This window comes from Engraulis encrasicolus, chromosome 21, assembly GCF_034702125.1.
Source record: "Engraulis encrasicolus isolate BLACKSEA-1 chromosome 21, IST_EnEncr_1.0, whole genome shotgun sequence".
NCBI lineage: Eukaryota > Metazoa > Chordata > Actinopteri > Clupeiformes > Engraulidae > Engraulis > Engraulis encrasicolus.
The window spans coordinates 24,634,157-24,658,450 of record NC_085877.1 but is presented as its reverse complement, the minus strand read 5'-3'; the positions used below and the strand labels follow the sequence as shown (position 1 = coordinate 24,658,450).

Sequence of the window (24,294 nt, the reverse complement as noted above, 5' to 3'; positions counted from 1 at the left end):
TTGGTCGAATAATTTTACTTTGCTTCACCTCTGTTCGCTTGCCTTCACCTCCCTCATAGGAATGAATAGCAAAGTTTGCTTCGCTTGGCCAAATTCGTGTGTCCCTAGGCTGTGTGTTTGTCTGTGTCTTTGTCTGTTCCGGATGTAGGGGGACTTCTTCTCAGAAGGACAAGATGCATGAGACTCTACTCTATACCATATGGGTCTGAGCTACATATGTCACATGACACAAAAGCACAAGAGAGGACATTACATTTGAGTGTGTGTGTTTGTGCGTGCACGTGTATGTGCGTGCGTATGTGCGTGCAGCGGCGTGGAACAGGGGGGGAAAACCCTGACTCATTCTTAGAGCCCAGACCACTTGGGGGGCCCACCGGGGGCCCTCCCATGGAAAATATGTTTCTTCTTTCATTTTTTTAAACATTATTTTAAAAATAATGTCAATAGGCCTACATGTTGGTAATTTATGTAATTCCAAGGTTCTCTGGAAATACATCTGTTGAATTGGATATACTAGCCTGCAAATCGGCTATATTCTATATCAGACACCCCCATTATCACGCATTGGTTTAGTCCGCCCTCTCGCGGACTTTTGATTGTACAATATGCGGAATCAACACTCACTCACGTCATTATTATTAGGCATTAAACGCAGCAGCCGGTTAGCAATGAAAGACTTCTAAAACACCAGGCTTTCACAAAAAGAATAGAAAGGCAAGAGAGACAGGGGAAACAAAATGAAGGAAAGCAACTCCAGCTGATTTCTTGCAAGAAAGGTGAGCCCAAATGTCAAAATTACAGCCTACAAAGTAGGATACCTAACCAGCCTATCCCATTCCCATTCCGTGTGGCCTTCTGAGATAGCCGATGTCAAATGAAAAAATAATCACATTTTGTTGGCTATCATTGTGAACCCATATTTGTCTTTGATAGGCCTATATTCATAACAAGTGTCCCAAAAGACCAACATGGGTCGATGTTGGTTCAAATATCCAAATTATAGCAAAGCCTAGGCTATTTGTAAAATGAATCCCACTCAATTTCAGAAAATGTCACGAACGTGAAGATGCCCCCTGTCGCAGCAGGTGCAAATGGTGAACTTGAGAGAAGGTGAGCCTATTTTAGCTAATATCATAGTCTTGAAGAAAAGTGGTTTCTCAACCGGGTGCAATGCTGCCCGCCCTGGTCATCGAATTTGCAGATTGATTCTGTCGATATTAGTCGACGTCATATTCATCAGTTGCCAATGTCAAGGTGGCGGTGCGAACAGCTGTCAGTCTTGAACCTTCATTCTGCTTTTATTTTGCGGACTCAAAGCTCTGGTTACTTGGCCATGTCTCTGACCATCTGACAACGCCCGTTATAGCTGAAGTGTGGTAAAATAATGACGAGATTTTGACGGGGCACCAGTCTGCGTTTTGAATGTTGCTGACGCCATTCTAATCTGCGCAAAGCGCAAGAGATGACCCTGTTTGCATAGCGCAAGAAAAGAGGCAGAGTAGCCTACCTACCTCCGTGCTGAGCAGGTAGCCTATCTGCATTGAGTGCTCATGAAAATTACAAGCTACTGTGAAATAGTTACTGGCCCATTTAAATCTGAAAGTATATGTAGTAGCCTAATAAATAATGATTTCAAAGAAATAAATAGCCTAGGCTAATAGCCTTACTAGGTTCGGGGTGCCCTGACTTTCAAAGGTTGAGCGACATCAAATCCAAACAGCGATACTTTTGTTCTATTTAGATTACTCTGCTTTACCGCAGGTTTTAAGCGACATTTCGAAGTCAGCTTCTACCGGCACAGCTGACTCTTTTCCTTGCTCTCCCCTGGGGATTTAGGGTTGTTTAGGTTGAGGTGTGTGTAGGGGGGCCCATGGAAGAGGTTGTTCCTAGGGCCCCCAATTTGGTGCTACGCCCCTGTGTGCGTGCGTATGTGCGTGCATGCATGCGTGTGTGTGTGTCTGTGTGAGTGCTTCTCGATGTATTCATTTACTGTTAAGGTCAGAATTGATCTTGCGGGCTGATGCAGTGCCGCCGTACCATATGAGCTTAACTCAGTCACGTTCACCAGCAGAAATGGTACAAAAACGAAACAGTCCAGGCCAAAAAAAGAAGGAAAAAAAACCCTGTCTCTCGTTTCGTTTGGCTTGATCTTATAAGAATAAATTCAGCTCCCATGACCCACACGCGTCCATGTGACTTTTTATCAGATGATTTGACTCTCCACTCGGCACACACAGCAGGCCCCCCTCACATGAATAAAAAAAACCCTAAGCGAGGCATCGGAAAATGTGATTTCACAGCCTCTGCAGTGTATAAGGGACTCACTCGCTTGCTCACTCGGCTTGCACGCTCACATGGCATCTGTGAGACCACTAAGTGGCTCGTCAAGTCATGGTACAGACCGTATGGAATAGAGAGAAAAAGAGAGTGTGTGTGTGTGTGTGTGTGTGTGTGTGTGTGTGTGTGTGTGTGTGTGTGTGTGTGCGCGCGTGTGTGTGTGCGCGCGTGCGTGCGTGTGTGTGTGTGTGTGTGTGTAGGCCTATGTGTGAGTGCCTTTCCGTCACGCACCTTTGGAATGCTGTGTCTGACTCAAACGTAGAGTTTGCACAGTAAGGACAGATCATGATTAGTCAGTCAGTTGGTCTTTAAAGGAGAGTAAACATGACCAATGGAGGCTGCAGGAGTCAAGGCAGTGAGGTTTAAAAGAGTTAGGCTATAAACCACTTCAGAACTGAAATGTATTTATTAATGGAGGAAACGTCTGCAAGCTCCAAGGCAGAAGTCCAGGGTTGCCAGATGAGATTGGACTGCGCTCATCCAGCACAAGCCGTCTGGCTCAGCCATCCAGTCGCTCTATGTACTCCCAGTCAAGACTGTTCTCCGTTGTGGTACCCAAGTGGTGGAACAGTCTCCCAGAGGCAGCAAGACTAAGCACATCTCTTGCAGCCTTCAAGAAACAACTAAAGACATTCCTCTTTCGAGAGAATCTACTAGACTAATGCTTGAACTGGCCTTGCCCCAGGGCAGACTCCTGACATGATGTTTAGTTTAGTTTAGTTTGTGTGTGTGTGTGTTTGTGTACTCGTTATTTAGCCTACTCTTTATAATAATAATAATAAAAAAAAAACTAACCCCTCTTTGCAACTGCACTTGCACTTGTTGTTCTGTATATCTCCTGTGCACTTTGTATTTGCTTGTGATGTTGGCTTGATTACGTCCTCTTTTGAAAGTCGCTTTGGTTATAAAGCGTCTGCCAAATGCAATGTAATGTAATATTGTAATGTAATGGTGATTTCCAGCCCCAAAATTGCTCAAAACCCATCTGGAAGCACTAAATCCCGCCCCAATTCTATTGATTTCTATGGCCCAATTTTTTTTTTTCTCCAAAATCCATTTTTACACGCAGATGGCCATCCTAAGCAGCCCAATTGGGCGGGAAACTGCCCAATTTGGCAACACTGCAGAAGTCCAGTGGATTAAAAGCTTAGTTTTTTCTAGCACACATTATGACTGCTTTTTCACACCTACTTTGGATGGTCGGGCATCTGGCTTTTGGCATACAGAGCATTTTCTGGGTGGGTTGACAAATCCCCAGGGGGTAATACTGTTTATTGTGCTTTTGTTTGATTATATAGTACGATTTCATACGAAATTGACTTGTGTGAGGAGGCAGTTCAACGAATTTTAGCCCAAGGCACCTGCAAAAAACGCCTGCTAAATTCCTAAGTTCTTTTTGGGAAAAGGTGCCTTTAGCCTATAAAAACCTCAATATCTCACCCTCCGAAGTATATGAAAACATGAAATGAGTTACATTTAAAAGCTAAGAAACTGTAAGCATGCACTGATTAGAACACAGCCCAAATTTATTTATAGTCACCATGATGTCACAAGATTCAGTATGTCACAAGAGATATTTGGGCATTTCAACACAAAGTTATTACGGGTCTTATGTATGTGAGAGTTGCAAAATGTTTTTTTTATAAAATGGCAGTTGAGTTCAGGTTAAAAGAGATAAGATAATGCAAAGACAGCCCTGTCAGCGTGACAAGGAGAAGTTATAAAATGCTAGAAAGGAGGGAATTAGAGAGGAAGAAAAAGAGCAATACTAAGACATGGCAAGAAAAGGGAAGCTGTATCACTGCTTTGGAAATGGATAAAGATACCGGTAGAAGAAATGAAATAGATCAAATGGACTCTAATGCCGCCCTAGGCTTGCATGGCCAGGGGGGCCCAGGTTTGAGTCCGGCCTGCCCGACAATCTCTCCCGCTCATTTCCTGTCCCCTCTCTCACTCTCCTGTCATAACGAAGAACCCCAAAAAAAACCAAAAACCCTCCAAAAGCCCCAAATATACTTATAAGAATACTTAAACTTTTAAAAAATTGCACAAGGCAGCACTAAAGGGATGTTTACAACCTCACTATCATGCTGCCTGTGCACAAGTTCAAGTGTGTGTGTGTGTGTGTGTGTGTGTGTGTGTGAGTGTGTGTGGTTAAAAACAGTTCAAAGCATGACTCCCCCCCCTCGCCTTCTTTCAGACAGTTGGCACATATTTCCCTGTTCCATAAGACATCAGCTGACCATGAACCCACAACTTTCATAACCTCGCAAAGACCATAATAATCCTTGAGAACACAATATGCCCCGGTGGCCAGGTGTGTGTGTGTGTGTGTGTGTGTGTGTGTGTGTGTGTGTGTGTGTGTGTGTGTGTGTGTGTGTGTGTGTGTGTGTGTGTGTGTGTGTGTGTGCTCGTGCGTGCATGTGTGCCTGCGGCTTTGTCTCTGTCTGCATTTATTTTTATTATTTTGTGTGTGTGTGTGTGTGTGTGTGTGTGTGTGTGTGTGTGTGTGTGTGTGTGTGTGTGTGTGTGTGTGTGTGTGTGTGTGTGTGTGTGTGTGTCGAGTGTGGGTATGTATTGTTATGAGTATGTGTGTGTGACTGTGTATGGGTGTGCACATATGGGCATGTGTGTTTGTCTATGTGTGTGTGTGTGTGTGTGTATGTGTCGGCATACTGTAAGTGTATTAGTGTGTGTGTGTTCAAATGTGTGTCGGCATGATGTGTCTGTGTACATGGGTGTGTGTGTGTGTGTCTGCGTGTATATGTGGGTTAGAGTGTGTCAGCGTGATGTGTGTGTGGACATGGGTGTGTGTGTGTGTCTGCGTGTGTGTGTGGGAGGACAGGGGAGTGTGTGTGTATCGGCGTGTATGTACAGGTAAACCTCGCAGGAACATATTTATTGATTTTCTTTTGACGGCAAACGCAGAGCGCATGGGGAAAGGCAAACAGGTGGTATTGTGACATCACGCCTGTACTCTGGACAGCGATTGGCTGAATGGCAGGCGTGCCCAGGCCACTTTGGCGAATGGCATGATAGTGATTGTGATCATCTGGGTCACCGTCATCGATGTTGACATGGGACATAAGAGAAACACTCTGTAGGTGATATACTAGGTTTTAACCCTGATGACCTGTAACAATAATAATATTTGTGTGCGTGTGAACGTGTGGGTTTGTCCGATGTGTGTCCGTTTTGTTCAAATGTGTGTGTGTGTGTGTGTGTGTGTGTGTGTTCATGTGTGTGTGTGTGTGTGTGTGCATATATACCTGTGTGTGGGAAAGAGAGAGCGAGAGAGAGAGAGAGAGAGAGAGAGAGAGAGAGAGAGAGAGAGAGAGAGAGCGAGAGAGAGAGAGAGAGTGTGTATGCACATTCCTCTGTGACTGTATGTGTGAGAGGAGTTATTTGTGTGTTTCTGTCTGTTTCCCGAATGTTCAGCCCCGCATGTCTGTTTCCCAGGCACATGGTCCAGTTACGATCTTGAGGACAGGTAAATAAACAAAAACGTCCTTCCAGGGACGCTGACAGCTTTGGCCGGGCCTAAGACAAAGGGGCTAAGACAAAGGGCCTATCAACCCAATACATACAATTAGGGATCAATTCGGGGCCCTCCCTCTCCTTCTCTCATTGGGTCTGGGACATCTGACCCCTTTGTGAACCCAAAGTGATAGACATTGGCATCAACAATGCAAATACAGTTTTTCAGTATGCAGACATCCAAGAACAAATGAACTGTGATATGATGGTTTACAATAAACATGAAATCCTAAATTGAGTCAAGTGGTTAGTAGCATTAGTGGTGGAAGTGATGTGCCAGTTATGTTACATTACATTGCATTACATTTACATACATTACATTGTTTACATTACATTACATACACTTAGCTGACATTTTCATTTATTCAAAGCGACTTCCAGTTATTATTATTTTTCAGGGTATTCAGTGTTTCCCACAGAAATTTTGGAAACTATGGGGGCCGACAGGATTTTTTTGTCCGGGGGGGTGGGGGGGGGGGGGGGATGGGCTTTCACGGGCCTTTCACGGGCCTTTTTTTTGGGGGGAGGGGGCTGTATTCACGCAGTGTAAATGCAAAATGGCAAAACAATGAGTACAGTATGACATTGGCGCATAGAGAAACTATAGGCCATTTTGAGAAATAAGGCTACATAATACACATGCATGGGGTCTATGTAATGAAAAAAATAATAAAACAAAAGAATAGCAGAGATAAGAATTTAAGATTGCTGTGAAATTGTTAACGCATAAACAAAAAGGGTCTAAGAGGGTAGCTATGCCTTTTCCCCACACACACAAAGGCGTACACATTCTACATGAGGGGTGCTGGTCACAGGGCCAGTTTTTCAAAATTCCTCCCATTAAAAGGGCTGAACAACATATTACACATTTATGTCTATATTCACATTCATTACACATTCATTTCTATATGCAGCCCGATGTCTCCTCTGCCTTGTCAATGAAGGCCTGTCACCTAACTCATTACAACTGTAAAACAAAGCCTGGGGAGTGTTAGTAAACTCATCCCAACTGTCCCTTCTCTGAAGGTTTTTTGTATTGCTCCCAAACCCAAGTTAACTACAACAACTTGACTAGGCTTTTGATCCCTCTGTCTTTCAAGCACTTGTGGTTTTCTCTATAGGATGTATTTACTCCAGGAGGAAAATGCGAAGGAAATCGTAATTCAAATCGTTTTTAACAAAAACGGAAATCGTAAAAAGTAAAAAAAACCCCAAAAACTTTTTTTTACATTTTCGGAAACTATGACGGTCAAATTTAAACTATGGCGGGCCGCCATAGTTTCCTCAATGTATGGGAAACACTGGTATTGGTTACAGTCCCTCGAGCAATTTGGGGTTAGGTGCCTTGTGCAAAAGCATATCAACTACTGATACAAGACAACACAATACAATACAGTACAATTCAACATGTATATATAGAGCACAGTATCACAACTGTGAAGTTGACTCCAAGAGCTTTCTAAACACACATACGTACACATTCCCACATTCATACACCAGCTCTGGAGGCTGCCACACGGCGACAATTGTCCAGGGTTCACGTGAGAAAGTGCACATATACACACAGAGTAATTATAGTCCTTAAAAAGATTACTCTGGAAGCGATTGTTCACACCAAGCCCTAGCCTACTAGCACAGGAAGACTGTGTTGTTGTACTTGGATGGATGGATGGATCAATAGCCAGAAAAAGGGGAGAGGTGGAATAAATGGCTAGTATAGAATGAAAGGAGCATAAGTATTTGTATTTTCCGAGTGGGTGGATGGATGCGTATAACAGTTAGTCGGAGCAAGCCTGAAAAGGGGAAAGGAGAATATCAGCAAAAGGAGGGAAACGTGTGATCATGACAGGTAGACAGTGGGAGAGGGAGATGGAGGGGGGTTGGGAAATGACCAAGGACAGACTCGAACCTGGGTCCCTATGGGCATGCAAGCCTACACAGCCTGACGCCCCCATGTCACCCCTCACCTGAGCTGTTTTTGTTATTGTCAAAATCCATACGTATGTTAACCTCTTCAAAGTCCACATCACCAACGTCAGTTAGTTCCTGTTCTCCATGTAGGCTATGTTGGCTGGAGGGGTTGAGGTCGGTCACTACTCTTTGAAAATTGCTAACAGTCAGCAGCCGGTCAATTTTTTCACGACTTTGGCCTTGACTCTTGGGGTCAGTGGTCTCCTTCACATGAACGCACGTACTGCATGGCTGGGTTGGCCATACTGTATACATACATGCATACAGGGCATTTTCCCGGTGGACTGTGGATGATTTTGGCCTGACCCTATCCTAAAACGTCTAAGTCCTCATGCCGCTTCAGCAGGCATATCTGAAGCAGTCAAATATAAATAAAGCATTTTAGATGTTGTGGCCAAAATAGATCATATTAGATAAATTACGTATTAGGTCCTGCCGTGGCCAACCGAGAGGACACTCGGCTGACCCGGGTCCGATTCCCGGCCTGGGTCCTTTACCGACCCCTGCCCATCTCTCTCCCAATTCGCTTCCTGTCCACCTCTCACACTGTCCTATCAAATAAAAGTAAAAAAGACCACAAAAAAGATAATTAGATATTAAATGGCAAGTGTTGTCAGGCTTCATTGTCTCTCTCCATGCCTGGTGAACGGATCATTACTGAAAATGCCTGACCCGTTTTAACGTCCCAGCCCTGACACACTGTGCTGTTTCCCAACTAAATTCACAACCAGGGAAGCCGACAAGGGAGAACAAAGGGGTCAGTTACCCTGGGCCCAGGGAGATGGGTCCTCGATGTTACATTGAATGTCTTGGTTTGGGGGCCCTTTACAGATGACTGTCCTGGGCCCAGCCAAAGCTGTCAGCGGCCCTGTTCACAACCTTTGTGTTCCTGTGGGTCAGATTGTTAACCCCTTTTTGCAGAGCCTCTATATGACAGTATACGTATGTTTGTTGTGACCAAAGTGGCAATGACCAGGTCTTAACCTGTTACACAAGACCAATGTTGTTATGATGGAGTTGAGCTTTGTCAGCAAAGAGCCCGCATAGACGGGCCCATGTGCGCTCAGAGAGCTCCAGTGGGCTACATTAAATATTCAAGCTTTTTTGTTTCAGACATGTAAAAGTTTGTAATCTTTTACCTGACTTGTTTCGACGGTGAAACATCCGTCTTCATCAGAGGGACACATGGATGTTGAAATGTGACATGCTGATGTTGTGGAGCTGTGACCTTCCTGTCAATATTGACAGGTTGGTCACACCTTTTGCTGTTAGAGTTGTGGCCTCAGGATGGTGGTCCAGGTGTGAGACAACATGTATACCCCCTCGTCCCTGTTCAGCTGTTTTAGAGCATGTCACACTTCAACATCCATGTGACCCTCTGATGAAGACGGAAGTTTCATCATCGAAACATATCAGGTATAAGATAACAAACTTTTTACACGTCTGAAATAAAAGAACATGAATATTTAATAAAATACAACATCAAGACATAATGAACAGCATACGTCTATTGAGCTCCAGTTCACTCTTGAAACTATTACAGCATGAACTGTGCTGCAGAAACAGTTATTTGCAGTGGTGCTGCACCAAATGATGTGCCCTATGGCAGGGGTTCCCAAACTTTAGCATGACAAGGCCACCGTATGATTTGTCATTTATTGATCCCAGGGGGAAATACCAGTAGATTCAGGCCAAGCCCCCCATTACATTGTTCATGCCACACAGTTTTTTTCTGTGCACTCCCTTTCAAGATCATAGTCTGTCTGTGTGTCAGGGCCCCATTTGGATATATAACATAGCAATAATAGTAACTTTCAATTCTGTGGTTATAATGTGGTTCTTAACTAAGGGGAATATTATCCCCCCTATCACCCTTTCAAGGTACCCCAGGGGTCCCAGGCCCCCCTTTGAAAACCACCTCCCTATGTAACCACCCCCAAAAGGAATGGCTGTGGTGATACTGTGGCACAAATCACTTCAAAGGGTCCGATGGCTGACAGTGAAACAACCCCTTATTTTCCTGTTTTAAAAAAAACTAGCCAAATTGGAGGACAGTGAGCTCTCTCGTTTAGGCAGTTTGGCTGGTTATCATGTGCCCAACACAACACAAGAGTCCCCTCAAAATCTACATCCTTTTTTGGTGCAGCTGGTGTTATCCTGCTTTTGACTTTTTTTTTTACTCTTGCATGTCATTTTAAGGTGAATAACAAAAAAGTGAATAACAAAAAAAACAATGTAGGCCTACCTATGTAAAAAAGGGTCTATTCAAAACAACATGCCATGCAATGGTCATGTTTACATTGTACAGGGCAAATTTACACTTTATTTCCTACTTTTGAATTGAATTGCACTGAACTTTTCTGTTCTGTACTGTCACAGAACCTCGAATATTCATCTCCACCACATATGATAGTATGAAGCATCCTCACATAGTCAGCGAATCTTCTATTTTGTAACATACACATTAACTAGAGTACTGGGAAATGGCTATTTATTCCCTGTCATGATCAGTGGACTTTTACAAGAAAATGATTTCCCCAGACAACACAAGACCCATTGCAACAACAAAGTCATCTGCTTCACAACCCCACAGGCTTTCAGCAGCCAGTGATCACACACAACCTCACTTGTTTCTCAGAGTGGTATAACAGTGTTGTATTATTTATTTGTTTATTTATTTATTTATTTATTTATTTATGTATCACCCTTGTTAAACAGGTTGTAACAGAACTCCCGCGCAAGGTTTTTCACAATGCATTCTCCTCTTTCTCCTGCTGATTCACTGATAAACCTGGGTAAACCTAAACTGATTGTACTTCCCATGACTCAGGATATTGAAATGAGTTGTGTTTCTTAATTCACTGCGGCTGGTGTTGTTGAACAATGGCAAACCTATACAAACATGGCACACACGATTAATAAACAACAACACTTTGGTTCTTTAGGTTATGGCTGGTTTGGCAGAACAATAATAACAACCTTCATAAACATGGTACACACTGCTAAATGACACTTTGATAGTTGGACATGATCTGAGTACTTCCTCCAAGACTATTAAGTCCGGATATGAAAATGTTCTGGTCTCAATTCTGGTGTTGCACACAAAAAACTACAGGCCTACAAACACACACTGTTATTAAACCACACAACTCTCTCTGTGTTGGCCCTTTTTTTTAAGGTAGCCATAGCCCAACCAACTTCCTGAACAAGAAGACCTTCTGTTGCAACTATTTATGACTTCGGTGGCACAAAAAAAACAAAAAACAACCAAAAACATGGTTCACACTGTTGATGAACGACTTTGGCATTTGGCCCAATGTTCTTTTAAGTGCCCGGCCATATCAGGTATTCTTCCTGCCTCTGATGGAAATTTACTTTAAATGTAGGCCTCACCTATATCATAAACATTTGTTTTGTTGTCTTTCAGTTCAGCTGGTGGTTTGAGGGTAAATTGCCATAAACATGACTGATCATGTGATAATTATTAGCTTGAAGGCAGAAGGAACTCTATTTTAACAGAAAATGAAACGGTCCTTATCAGCCATAATAACAACCATAAAACCAAACTCGCGAGTCGCAATTGATAACCTTAGTGTTGTCAAACAACCAGGGAGCCAAGCAGTCATCGCGTGTGTTGTATGTGATTGAATGCATGAGGAGGATGTGCTGTACGCGTGTGTAGGGTAGGCCTATCTGTTTACATTCCGTTTTTTCCTTATCCTGTGACTTTCTGTAACTCTTGTGAACTTGACCGGTAGGAAGTTTGACGGTGGTCTCTGTCCCAGTGCGCTGACGTCAGGGGGTGTGAGTGAGCCCATCCTAAATACGGCGATGCTCTCCTTTTGCGTAACTTCAAGGGGCGGGAACGGAAAGACAGGCTCTATAAAATAACCGGCATCGCAGAGGCTTTTAAGATTCCACAAACGAAGAAAGGATTTGACTTCAAAGGCTGCTTCAAACTCTTTTATTTGGTTGTTTCTTTTTAAGTATTCATTTCGCGCTTCTTATTTATTTTTGTGTACTTAGTGCGCTGAGCGTAAAGTGAAGTATATCGTGATCTTTTGTAAATCTAGTTAAAACTAGTTTCGTTCTTTTTTCTTATACTTTGAGGATTTAAGAAAGACAATCAACATGCACCCCGAGGGAAACACCGGGTAAGTAATTCTTTGTTTCTTTGATATAGCCTTAGGGAACACCTTCGCCGCTATTTCAGTCTGACAGACTTCCTGACATTTGCGGTTCCGAACGGAGTTGCATCATATTCCGCATGTAGAACTAGTAGGCTAGCATGCTTACTGGAAGGAGGCGGAGTAGAAGCGTAGCACATGGTATGCGAATGAATGAAAGTCAAGAGACTATCCCATATCAAAAACATGACTTGAATAGCCTATTTCGCGACCTGAGCGCACACTTACTGTAACCTCGTTCGTACAATAGACGCAATCTAGGTCTCCAAACAGTCCACAATCTTACAAAGTGTTTTATTGACAATGTTTATCCAAGCGTAAATCTGAAGCGTAAATGTTTATACAAGCGCACATCTCGCGCCTTCATACCAATGATTCGCCACCATGATTTCCAACAATTGCGCATATGAAAAAAGCTCTGCAGGATAAAACGTGCTCGCCACAGGCTGTAAGATTTATGGTCATCAGTCTCCATTTTACCCCGTTAGGCATCTGACCATCTCCTAGAAAGTCACTCTGCACGGGGTGATGGTGTGACCCCAGCTCGTGTTACAGTGTTGCCAATTTAGGTGTGTCGTGCTCGGTGGGGTGGTTCAAGTTCATGTCAGCAAACCACAGTGTAGGTGTCCACGTGTGACGATTGAATGAAAAGTTTAGGCTTGGTTACGCGTGAGGGGAAGGCTATTCGGCCAGTTAGCTTTAAATTTAAATATGACCGCGTAAGGACGTGTGTGTGTGTGCGCTTGGGGTGTGTGGGGGGGTGCGTTTGTGTAGTAAGTGTGCAACTTATCCTGACCTTTCTAATTTAGTTGCCTATACTGCACGAGACACTGCGCAGCCGCTGTGTATTCCAGTAGTAGTCTACATTAGCTTTGCCCTCTACATTCCTCTCCACATATAGACTCCTCAAACATTGATAAAACAGTGAAAGGGGAGCCAGGGAGAGGAGGCTACAGTAAGCCCATGCCAAGGTCAAATACCTCGTACAATAGTGGGATAAGTGCCTTTGGAATTATATTTTGGGAAAGAAAATACCGCCAACTGGGCTATATTGAAAGTGGGGATATGTATCATACGTTCCATGCCACACAATATAACGAAGTTAAACAAATGAACAAAAAGAAAACATGTTCACATGGTATGCATGTGTACATGTCATACACAAACAGTACAAATATTCCTCTAATTCTCACAACTGCACTACCCTTTGCTAAACATGACACAAACTACTTCCCCATTAATGCAAAGGACTTTCAGTCAACTTTGTAGTTGTGGTATTGAGCTATATAAATAAATGTTAGTTGATTGATTCATTTATTACATGATGTATCCTTTTCCTGTACACACCCAGCTATGAGTAGAAAGTAGTGAGAGTTAGAGTTGTATGTGGCACTTTCAGTGAACTCCGTAGTTGTGATATTGTGTTATTATACTGTACATAAATGATATGATGAATGGATTGATTGATTGATGCATGTCTTCTCCTCTTCCTCCTCCACAGATACAGCTATGAGGAGTGCCGTGCCACCGCCGACTGGCTGCTGGCCCAGATGGACGTGCGCCCCCTGGTGGGCATCGTGTGCGGCTCGGGCCTGGGAGGCCTGGCCGAGATGCTGAAGGACCAGGTGGCCTTCAACTACAAGGACATCCCCAACTTCCCACAGAGCACAGGTGTGTGTGTGTGTGTGTGTGTGTGTGTGTGTGTGTGTGTGTGTGTGTGTGTGTGTGTGTGTGTGTGTGTCAGGGCTTAACACTAACACACGCCAGGTAGCCAAATGCGGGTGAATATCGGCGTTGGCTAGTAGATACCGAAGGTTCACTAGCCATTCTGGCGGGTCCGTTACTATTCTAAATGATGAGGCACCGAATTTTGTAGTTTTCCCCCTCGGACCGTTTTTGCTACAAACGCAATGCAATGCGATTTCGCGAGCCTACATTACCCATGAAGCACCTGTGTCACGTGTCACCTGTGTCTCACGCACAAGAGGAATCTGATAGAGCTAGTCTTGCGAATATGAGTGCCAGCAGCGAGCTACCGGCACATCAGCGCGCGTTTGGAAATATCACTGAAAACCTTCACGTGAAAATAAAGTAGCGAAGTTCATCTCAACTGACCTGTTTTGGGATCTGTCATTAGTACAATGCATAGTAGTAGTGGACATTAAAATGACCGAGGCGAGAGGAGAACACCTCAGTCTTGTGAAAGTCTTGAGACTAATTAGCGCAGTGATAAGACAAGGAAACATGCGGCATGTTCGGTTTAAATCATTTTCTGATTTGCCTGTATGTCTTCGTACCTTAATATTCCTCCATGTTTCTTGTGCCGTTGTTACCGACTGTCAAACGGGGCTTAAACAACGCGCAGTAGTAGCCTTCCAGACTGGACAAAATCATGTCCCTTCGCATGTGCCCATCTTGCCTTGCGTCCGTTTATATTTTAAACAACTCAATATTAAACAGAATGAAAGGAAGTCGTAGCTCCTTCTGTAGTAACCGGCCGCATATGTGTGTGCCTTCTAGTAGATAGCCTACTTTTATGAGAAAATATTCCAGTGTTATTCCACATCCATGACCGAGGACATGCGAAGCTTGGCAATGACTTTGCACTATCTACTTTGCGCATCGAAAGTGCCCTTCAGATCAAAGACGGAAATATTTTGCTCTCATGTAGCTTACATTTGTGCCCTTACACAACACTGTGCTTGGGGTTTCTGCACGGCTATGCCATTCCTCAGATAAGTTAATCTGTTCTTATAGCATGCATGCATGCATGGACCAGTTAACAACAATTCTTATTAGGCCCTATATTATATTATATTATATTATATTATATTATATTATATTATATTATATTATATTATAAAATAATATAATATAAATAATATAAAATAATATGTTATATTATCCTACATTACATTATTACAGCCTATTATATAATTCATTAAAGCTGCTATGATGGTTAAGAAAATTATGGCTAGTGAAAAGGCCCAATGGCTAGTGAGTCAGGAAAACCACTAGCCAAAATGGCTGGTAAGCGAAAAAGTTAGTGTAAAGCACTGGTGTGTGTGTGTGTGTGTGTGTGAGAGAGAGAGAGAGGGAGACCGTGTGATTGTTTTCGTGTATGTGATGTGAGAAATTATAGTGTGCCTGTGTGTCAGTCAGAGTGTGTCTTGTTGCTCCAGTGTTTTGACTGTGTGTTATCTGTTGTGTGTTGCAGTACATGGTCACGCTGGAAGGCTGGTGTTCGGAACACTCAAGGGCAAGCCATGTGTCTGCATGCAGGGACGATTCCACCTCTATGAAGGGTACCCCATCCAGAAGGTTAGCATCACACACACACACACATACACACACACACACGCAGAATAGATTGTTTTGTTTTGGTTTTGTGCTATCTCAGATCTCAGATGTGCTCCCCCCATTTCCCAATCAGTGCCTGTTTAGGCTGTAATGTTTTGTTCTTGTTCTGTTCTCAGAGCACACAAAACACACAGATAAAAACACTATTTCACAAATGAAAAAAAATCCAAAGAGCACCTGCTCAAAAACTACTCCTGTAATGTTTTGTTCTTGTTCTGTTCTCAGAGCACACAAAACACACAGATCAAAAACACTATTTCACAAATAAATAAAAAAAATCCAAACAGCACCTGCTCAAAAACTACTAATGAACACAGATTGGTTTAGTACTCTTTTGTCTTTTTTTATTCTTCTCCCCAAATCATGTATCACGCATGTTGGACGGTCCTCTGCTGGGTGTACGTAAAAAAAATTAACTAGTTTTCAAACCAAATAATGTTGTGTTTTATCTTCTCCTTCCAGATCACATTGCCCATGCGCATCTTCAAGCTGCTTGGCGTGGAGACAGTGATCTTGACCAACGCGGCGGGTGGCCTCAACCAGGACTACCGCGTCGGAGACATCATGATCCTCAAGGACCACCTCAACATGCCGGGCTTTGCCGGAAACAACCCCCTGTCCGGACCCAACGACGAGAGGTATGAACAAATGTTGCGGATATGCAAACCTATCGAGTCTAAGTTGACATGATGTTAAAAAGTGTAGCATAGGGAATGCTCAGTTGACCTCCCTAATGTAACCCGCTGACCCAAATTAAATGACGAGAGGTAAGCTGACATGATGTGAAAAAGTAGTGTAGGCAACACTCAGTTGACTTTCCCAATATAACAAACTCCCTGGCCGAACATGAATGAGGAGAGGTGAGCTGTAACCTACCGCCAAAATGTAATCCCATTGACTAGCACTTTGCTGCAGATGGAAAAAAACACAATTACATCATAACAACAATGCCATGACATGACTGAGATTAGACTGGGCCATTGCCATACTGGTAACAAAAAGCTTATACCAGACTAGACTTGACTGCATGAAAGGGTTTACAGAGTCTAGAGATTATAGTAAGATCAAATCTCATTGTTTCGTCCCATGAATATAACACTCAGGCTGGGTTCATTCAGATTTTTTGTTCCCTCCCTTCTTGAAAAAGTTTTTTAAAATGTGGTGTGAGTTTGTGATATTAGAGATGTATAACTTATCAGAGAGTAATAATACACTGCAGGGATGTATCCAAATGTTCAGCCCAAGTTACGTCTGTGGACATAAGAAAACATGTGGTGTGAAATCTAGTTCCTTATAAAAGAATAAGCCTGCGATGGCTGGTACTTTCCCCACCCTGGCACTGCCATCACCAGCCATCCAACTCGCCCTTATTGAATTACATGCAAACCAAAGCCATCACGCTCCCAGCTATCTGCTCAGGTGTGTTTGCTAAAAAGTACACACACAAATAGGTAAACTCTAATTAGACAACCCATGTGTCTAGTGTCGGTGCCAAAAAGCATAATTAGGAATGCAAGGAATCGCATTCCAGCAACCGGATTCTTCGGCTTCACGCCTGGCCTGACTTTCAATTATTATGTAATGGTGGGTGTACCAACCTCCTTGGGCGAACTACCTACAGCTTGTTTACATTGCAGACATTTTTTGTGTGTTCTTTATAAGGACTAAACAAACTGGTTTTGGCAGATAGTTATGTCAACAAAACATATGTGCCTTACTTACGGTTCAAAGATGATTTGAGTTAGTAACGTCATTGAAGTAAATAGAAGCACACCATTTTATAGCATAAACTAGTACAGTAGAGTAAAGAGTTTGTTCGTCCAGACATACACATACTACAGACGTTTTATCAGTGCACACATACAGTGTACTTTACACACAGAGTATTGTATATCCATCTCTCATCTTTCCTTCTCTCCACCTGTGATTTGTCTCTCATAGCATAGTATGTCTCCCCTAACTTATCGTTTCTCTCCTCTTCTCTTCCCTCGTGTCTCTCTCTGTCAGGTTTGGCGTGCGATTCCCCTGCATGTCTGACGCGTACGACCGCGATCTGCAGCAGCTGGCATTCGACGTGGGTGCCGAGCTTGGCTACAGCGACTTCCTGCGTAAGGGCGTGTACTGCGTGCTGGGTGGGCCTTCCTTCGAGACGATAGCCGAGTGCCGCATGCTCCACAAGCTTGGTGCTGATGCTGTTGGTGAGTTGTCTAGACGACTAAAACCATCTTCATCTCCACACGACATTACATCACCATTAGCATCAACATTACATTTAGCACTTAGCCAGTGAGTTGTCTAGGCGACCAAAACCATCCACAAATCTCCACACGAACATTAAATTAGCATTAGCGTTAGCATCAACTTGCATAACTGAGACTTTCACGCAGTTATTGACTGATGAATGCAAAACACTCATCTACAAGTCATGATGGTAGAGTTATTCAGAAACCCTTTATTTTACATGGGGTGCACAGTCTAAAAATGCTGACTGATTTCAGCCGTCTGACCTTCATCAGGACATGTTTACATACATTACACTTAGCTGACACATTTATCTACATTAACTTAGCTATTTAGGTACAGGCTAATTGGTTGCCACCAGTCCTTGGAGCAATATGGGGTTAGGTGCCTTGCGTTATAGGCACTTCATCCATGGATGAGGCTGTAGGAGACTACAAAGATGAATACAGCTTCCTCATCATCACCAAAAAGATACACTCCTTGACTCTTCAGTTCTCAGTATACACATTCTACCTACCTCATGTGATCTCTGCCAACCTCTTAAATATTAGGGTAGCAAGCCATCTTAATTACCTGCCATTGAAAAATCCACTATATACATAATTCAAAGGCTTCAGAAAAGTTTCCAATTGTGAATCTTCTAGCCTGGTGATAACTGAACATGTTATCAGTAAGATCGTGCTAGTCTCTCAATCTTCTCTAGCGATGGATAAGAACCAATAAATGATTTTATTGCATGATAGACTAAATCTGACAGTGGCGTTATACGGCAAGTGCAAGTTCGGCAACATATAAAAGGATTCTGACTGTGGCAAAGGTGCATATACCGTATATTCGTACCACATTTACATTTTTTCTCCATTCCTTTTTTGTCCTGGTTATGTAAGTCGAGCTGTCAAAGGCCAGATAAGCAATCTTTTGGCCCGCGGCCCAGGAACAATAAACTCACTTAACTCGACTGTGCAAATAGATTACTGTGACATAATGTCAAGGCCCTCTTGATCTATTGGCATCATTCGGCTGTCACATCACACGCCAATGTGGCTTTATGCACCATAGTGGTGGTGCATTACACAATGTGTCCCTGCCAACATTTCTATTGCTTTATCTGGGAGAATTTTTAAGTGCAGCCAGTGATCAAATCTGCTGGTTTATTAGTAACTAGAAGAAAACTCGGAGAATACAGACTTTTGCCTAGTAGTTCAAACCCTCCCCTCAATGTTTTCTTACATCAATTGGGATTTCACGTTTTTTTCTAATTTTTTTAGTGAGGTAACCAAGAAACACTGAGGATAGACAGACAGACAGACGGCCGTTGCAATACGTGGCCCAGCCCACTTTCTATAGTAAGGCAATACCATTTAGTAATGGTGAAGGCCATGGGCTTTAGATCAGAGGTTTGCAGGTTCGAATCCCACCCACTCTTCCACTTCCCACTGCACTCCATGGCTGAGGTGCCCTTGCGCAAGGCAACTATCCTCATACTGCTCCAGGGACTGCAACCAATACCCTGTAAATAACTGTGTCAATTTGAATAAAGTGTCAGCTAAATGTAATGTAATATACAGTAGTATTTCTTAACCTTATCTGAATCTCTCCCTTTTTCTCTCTCCCTCTCTCCCCTGTCACCTGTCAGGCATGAGCACGGTGCACGAGGTCCTCGTGGCGCGTCACTGCGGCATGCGCTGCTTCGCCCTGTCGCTCATCACCAACCAGGCAGTGATGGACTACGAGAGCGAGGAGAAGGCCAACCACGAGGAGGTGCTGGAGACCGGCAAGCTGCGCGCCGAGCAGCTGGAGCGTCTCGTCTCCAACATGGTCATGCGCATCGAGCACAACAGCGACGAGAACATCAACATGTACTAAAAAGCCGAGAGTTTGAAGGTCAAAGTGACGTCAAGAACATTGACTTGTACTAAGTGTTTTAATACTTAGTAAAAAGAAGAATGTTTTTTTTTATGCAACAACGACAAGAACATCGACTTGTACAGTACTACTATTAGCCGACCTGCAACGCAACAATGACGAAGACACCGACTTTTGACAAAACAATGACGAGAACATCAATGTGTACTAATTGAAGTGTTTAATATTAATATGGATGTGAAGAACACTGATTTGTGCTAAATCTACTTTTTACGACAAGAACGTCGACTTGTACAGTATTAGCCGACCTGAAACGCAACAATGACGAAGACACCGACTTTTGACACAACGACAAGAACAAGTTGTATTACTCAAAACTTTTTAATGCAACAATGACGAGGACATCGACTTGTACAGTACTACTATTAACTGATCTGTAACAAAACAATGACGGACAATGATGACAACAACAATGACTAAGAACATCGACTGGCTATCTGACTTGTAACGCAACAATGACGAAGACATCACCTTGTACTATAGTTGACTTGAGACTCATCAATGACAAAACCTTCACTTTTGTCTACATTTAATGCAAGAATTACTTTAAAAATCTTGTACTACTATGACTTGTGACGCAACAAAGACGAAAACATAATATTCTACTAGCTGACTAGTAACGCAATAATGACGAAAAAATAATTGACTGTGCAGTTGTTGGATTTGTAATGCATGCACACATAGCCTGTGTTGCCATTTACCCTTTTAGACTCATGTTGTACTGACAACTACTATGCCCCCCCCACCCCCACCTACCTCTGTCGAAGGGTATGGTGAGCCAGGGTAGAGAGAAAAGGGCAAAAGTCAGAAGTCTGGCACCTGTTTGCTTGGCTCTCCCCCTCCCCCTCAAAGATGAGGTTAAAGTGACAAGACTCTGTGAAGGCAAAATGACTTCATGTTGCCCCCCGTCACTGTCCCTTGAGAATTTTCTCTTTTTTTGTCATTGAAACTTTCAATCATCATAATGATCCTGTACATTCCTGCATTGAATGCATTTTTTTTGTCTTGACGGGTGGCCCTGAGCAAGTTTTAACTGTTTTTAACTTAATGATTTCATGTCTTGGTTATTTTTATGTTTCATGTATGTTTAACTTAAAATGTTTAGTAGAAATGTATGTATGGGTTCTGACTGTATAGTGTGTACGTTGTAATTGTATGAATGTACAATGAAGATGTTTGTTTTGTTTTTCGTTCTTCGTTAACATTGACTATTGTTACTTAAGTTACTATTTATTGAGTATTGATGAAAGTGGATGGTTAGAGAGGACTACTGAAGGATGTGCTGATATCTGAATCTATGGGGTCGGATTTCAGGACATTGGGAGTCGAGCTACGCGGCATGCTTGTGTAGTTCATTTGCATTGTTTTGCATGACCTGTGTTTCCTTTCCTTGGTACTTTTTTTTTATCCTGAACCTGTTGGCTCTGTTTCACGGGTTGTATAAATAAAGAAATTATAAATAAAATAAAACTGTTTCTCACTTTTTCTTGTGACAACATTAAATATCAATTTCAACATCTTAGTATGTTTGATTGTGGCCATAGGCATTGCAACTAGGCTATCCATTCCCAAATTTAGGTGAAAAGAGAAGTGAAAGCCCAACTGGGAAACTCCAACTGTCATTGTGACACAGCACTCCACAGCACACAAGTGTTCTCAGCACACTGCACACAACGAAATTGCATTTATGCCTCACTCGTGCAAGGGGGCAGCCCCCAATGGCGCCCCAAGGGAGCAGTGCGGCAGGACGGTACCATGCTCAGGGTACCTCAGTCATGGAGGTGGATGAGGGAGAGCACTGATTACGTAATTACTCCCCCCACCAAACTGGTGGGTCGGGAGTTGAACCAGTAACCTTTGGGCAACAAGTCTGACGCCCTAATCGCTTACCCATGACTGCCCTCAAATTGGATCTCTTCATGAATATTTACCAAGCAATAAAATAGTATTTTGTGATCTGACAGCAAAGTAAAACAAGTTTGCAGCTAAATGACTGTAAATTAAAAATGAACACAGAGAGGATCCCCCTTTTATGTATGAAAAGTGTATTTTTGTCATAATGAATACGTGGTGGAAAATACTCACGAAAAAGATCACATTTGTGAATAGGCAACATGTATTTTTGGAGAAAACAACTTTTAAAAAAATGAAAAGTCTACCTCTAAAGCTATGAAAAATATTTATTTTCATCTTTGTAGGCCTATGTCCTAAAGGTTGGAAGTGTAACTGTCTGTCAATGGGAGCTATGGAGAGACACTGCTCCTCCATCTTTGCAAAACTGGGTTAAGTGCTGTTCACTCTCTTATAAGCTGATGATCCACTAAAAAGATTCTAGAAATATAATTTAGCTGTTGACCTTGATCAAGAATGAAAACAAATTATCTGACTAATCTGGTTATCTGGTTGAACCTGGATGTACAATAAATTGGTCTGAAGAGCACCCAAACCCAATAAACCCACAAACTTCCTGGATAAGAGCACGCCATACTCTACAAACCTTGTTGCTTTATCAACAGTACATCTTTTTGTAAACAGTACAGGCCGATTGAACAGTTGCATAAGGTGGACCCTCAACTCTGAATCACTTTAAAGTTTGAATGACTAGTTTTATTTGCCATAATGACAAGCCAAGGCCACCAAACACGCACCAACCCAAATTTGGTCACCAATGTAGCGTCAATGTCTGGCAGCAGAGAATGAAAAAAAAAAGGTTTGGTGTCACCAAGAGGGTGTCCAGTGTTATATAACATGCTTTTTTGCTTTTTGCTGTTATTGGGTTATATAACAACTGAATAGTAATGACAATAGAACAACCACAACGATATTCTTGCAAAGTCTACAGATTTCTATCAAGCTAATCAATAATATTGTTAATAATATCCACTCTAGATTATCTAATTCACCCTAGATCATCAAACTGGTCTTGCAGAATTCCGTGAAATGAACAAGGCCCCTTCGAACACAAAATATGTGGCAGCTTCACAGATTTTACCTAAATTCCATGAGGGTCATAGAATTCTGTGAATTCATCTTACATTCATGTAGTTAGGAGCAGATAAGCAGTTGTTTACGTGTTTAAGTGCATATGCACATGCATGCTTGTGTTTGTCTCTTGCTACATGTACAGTGTATGTTTGTACCATACAGGGCACATGTGTATGTGTATGCGTGTACAATGTACATGCATGACTCAGGTGGTTTCTGTGTGTAAGTGAGTGTGTGTGTGTGTGTGTGTGTTTAGTCGCATGTATCTGACATGGTCTTATCATGCGGCGCCCTGAACTTCACCTTTCACTCCCCAGGGTCATGATAACCTATGACACTCTGCAACCTTCTGTCCTTTTAGAGACCGCCACAGAAATGCATAAATGAGTGTGTGCGCACACACTTTCTCACTGGACCCTGGACAATTGGCACCGTGCAACACGCCTTCAGAGCCGTTGTGTGTTTTTCCTTCTGTCTTTTTGTGACTGTGAAGGGTTACTTAGTTCAGGAGAGCCAGATTCTGTGCATGTGATTTTGTCCCGGGCCCAGTCCCTGTTGGTGGGCTGTGGCATGTCTTACCATGTGATGACCTGCACTTCACCCCTAAGGTCGAGATAACTATAACCTGTGACCTAACACTGTTTTAACATCTCTCCTGTCTAAGAACGCCACAACATGACACAGGAACAACAGGAACAATTTACTCCCAAACTTAAAGGCCTTTTAGTGGTTGTGAAATTGCAAAATGGTTTTGAATTAGAGATGCACCCTTACACATTTGTTCGCTTCTGATCTGATTCCAATATCTAAATTTGGATATCTGCTGATACCGATACTACTCCAAACCGAGACCAAAACCACATATATGTATGGGTTTCAACTTGAGGTAGGCCCAAGTAGACTATTTGTTCAAACAAGGAAGTCAGAAGCACAGGAAACCAATTAATAAGTAAAAAGTGACAAGTAAAAAAGCAACAATCCCTACCTGAAAACTAATATGAAAGTGTTATGATTTCAAATGATCATTACACCTGGCTCAATGTCAGTATCGGTAACTTTGGGGAAATTCTGACCCGATACGATCTCTGAATTATGTTGATATCTGAACCTGATACCGATGCACCAATACCGATATCCCATGCCTATTTTGAATTGCAAGATATTACAAAAACAATAGCTAGATGCACAATTTATGGCAAGATGGCACAATGTGTTGAGCAGGGTAGAGTTGAAAAGTGGTTGGGTAAGTTCATTATACTGGTTTGACATCAGCGGATGTTAAGTCAGGCCAGGAATATACAATACGCAACTTTATGAACTGCAACACTACTTTCGTTGTTTACAGACTTGAATGTCCATGTGGATGCTTCTATATAGGAAGAACAAAGCGGAAACTGAAAACAAGGTTGGCAGAACATAAATATGCCATCAGAACCGCTAATCCCAATTATCCCATGGCCGTGCACTACAAAGATGTTGGACATGGTAGCTGTGACACATTAAGGATCTCAGGCATAGAACACATCAAAAAAACAATCAGAGGGGGGGACAGGTTGAAAAAACTGCTACAGCGGGAATCCTTTTGGATATATACCCTAAAGGCAACAACATATCCAGGACTTAACCTTGAACTGGACTTCTCCCCTTTCCTCTGAGATGTGATTGATATTTATATATATGTTTATGATTTAACAAAAATATGCCTCTTCCTACTGCTCCAGAACTACTAACTATTATAAAAGATCATTAT

General features: G+C 42.5%; 1 protein-coding gene across 1 annotated transcript; it reads left to right on the top strand.

Moving 5' to 3' along the window:
- The first annotated feature begins 11,749 nt into the window (after window positions 1-11,749).
- pnp5a (purine nucleoside phosphorylase 5a) lies at window positions 11,750-20,422 on the top strand. The gene is made up of 6 exons (XM_063186451.1): window positions 11,750-11,999; window positions 13,534-13,703; window positions 15,250-15,353; window positions 15,855-16,030; window positions 17,400-17,590; window positions 19,270-20,422. Exons 1-6 carry the CDS (start codon window positions 11,977-11,979, stop codon window positions 19,497-19,499), a joined length of 894 nt encoding a protein of 297 aa, XP_063042521.1. The 5' UTR covers window positions 11,750-11,976; the 3' UTR covers window positions 19,500-20,422.
- Window positions 20,423-24,294: the final 3,872 nt, after the last annotated feature.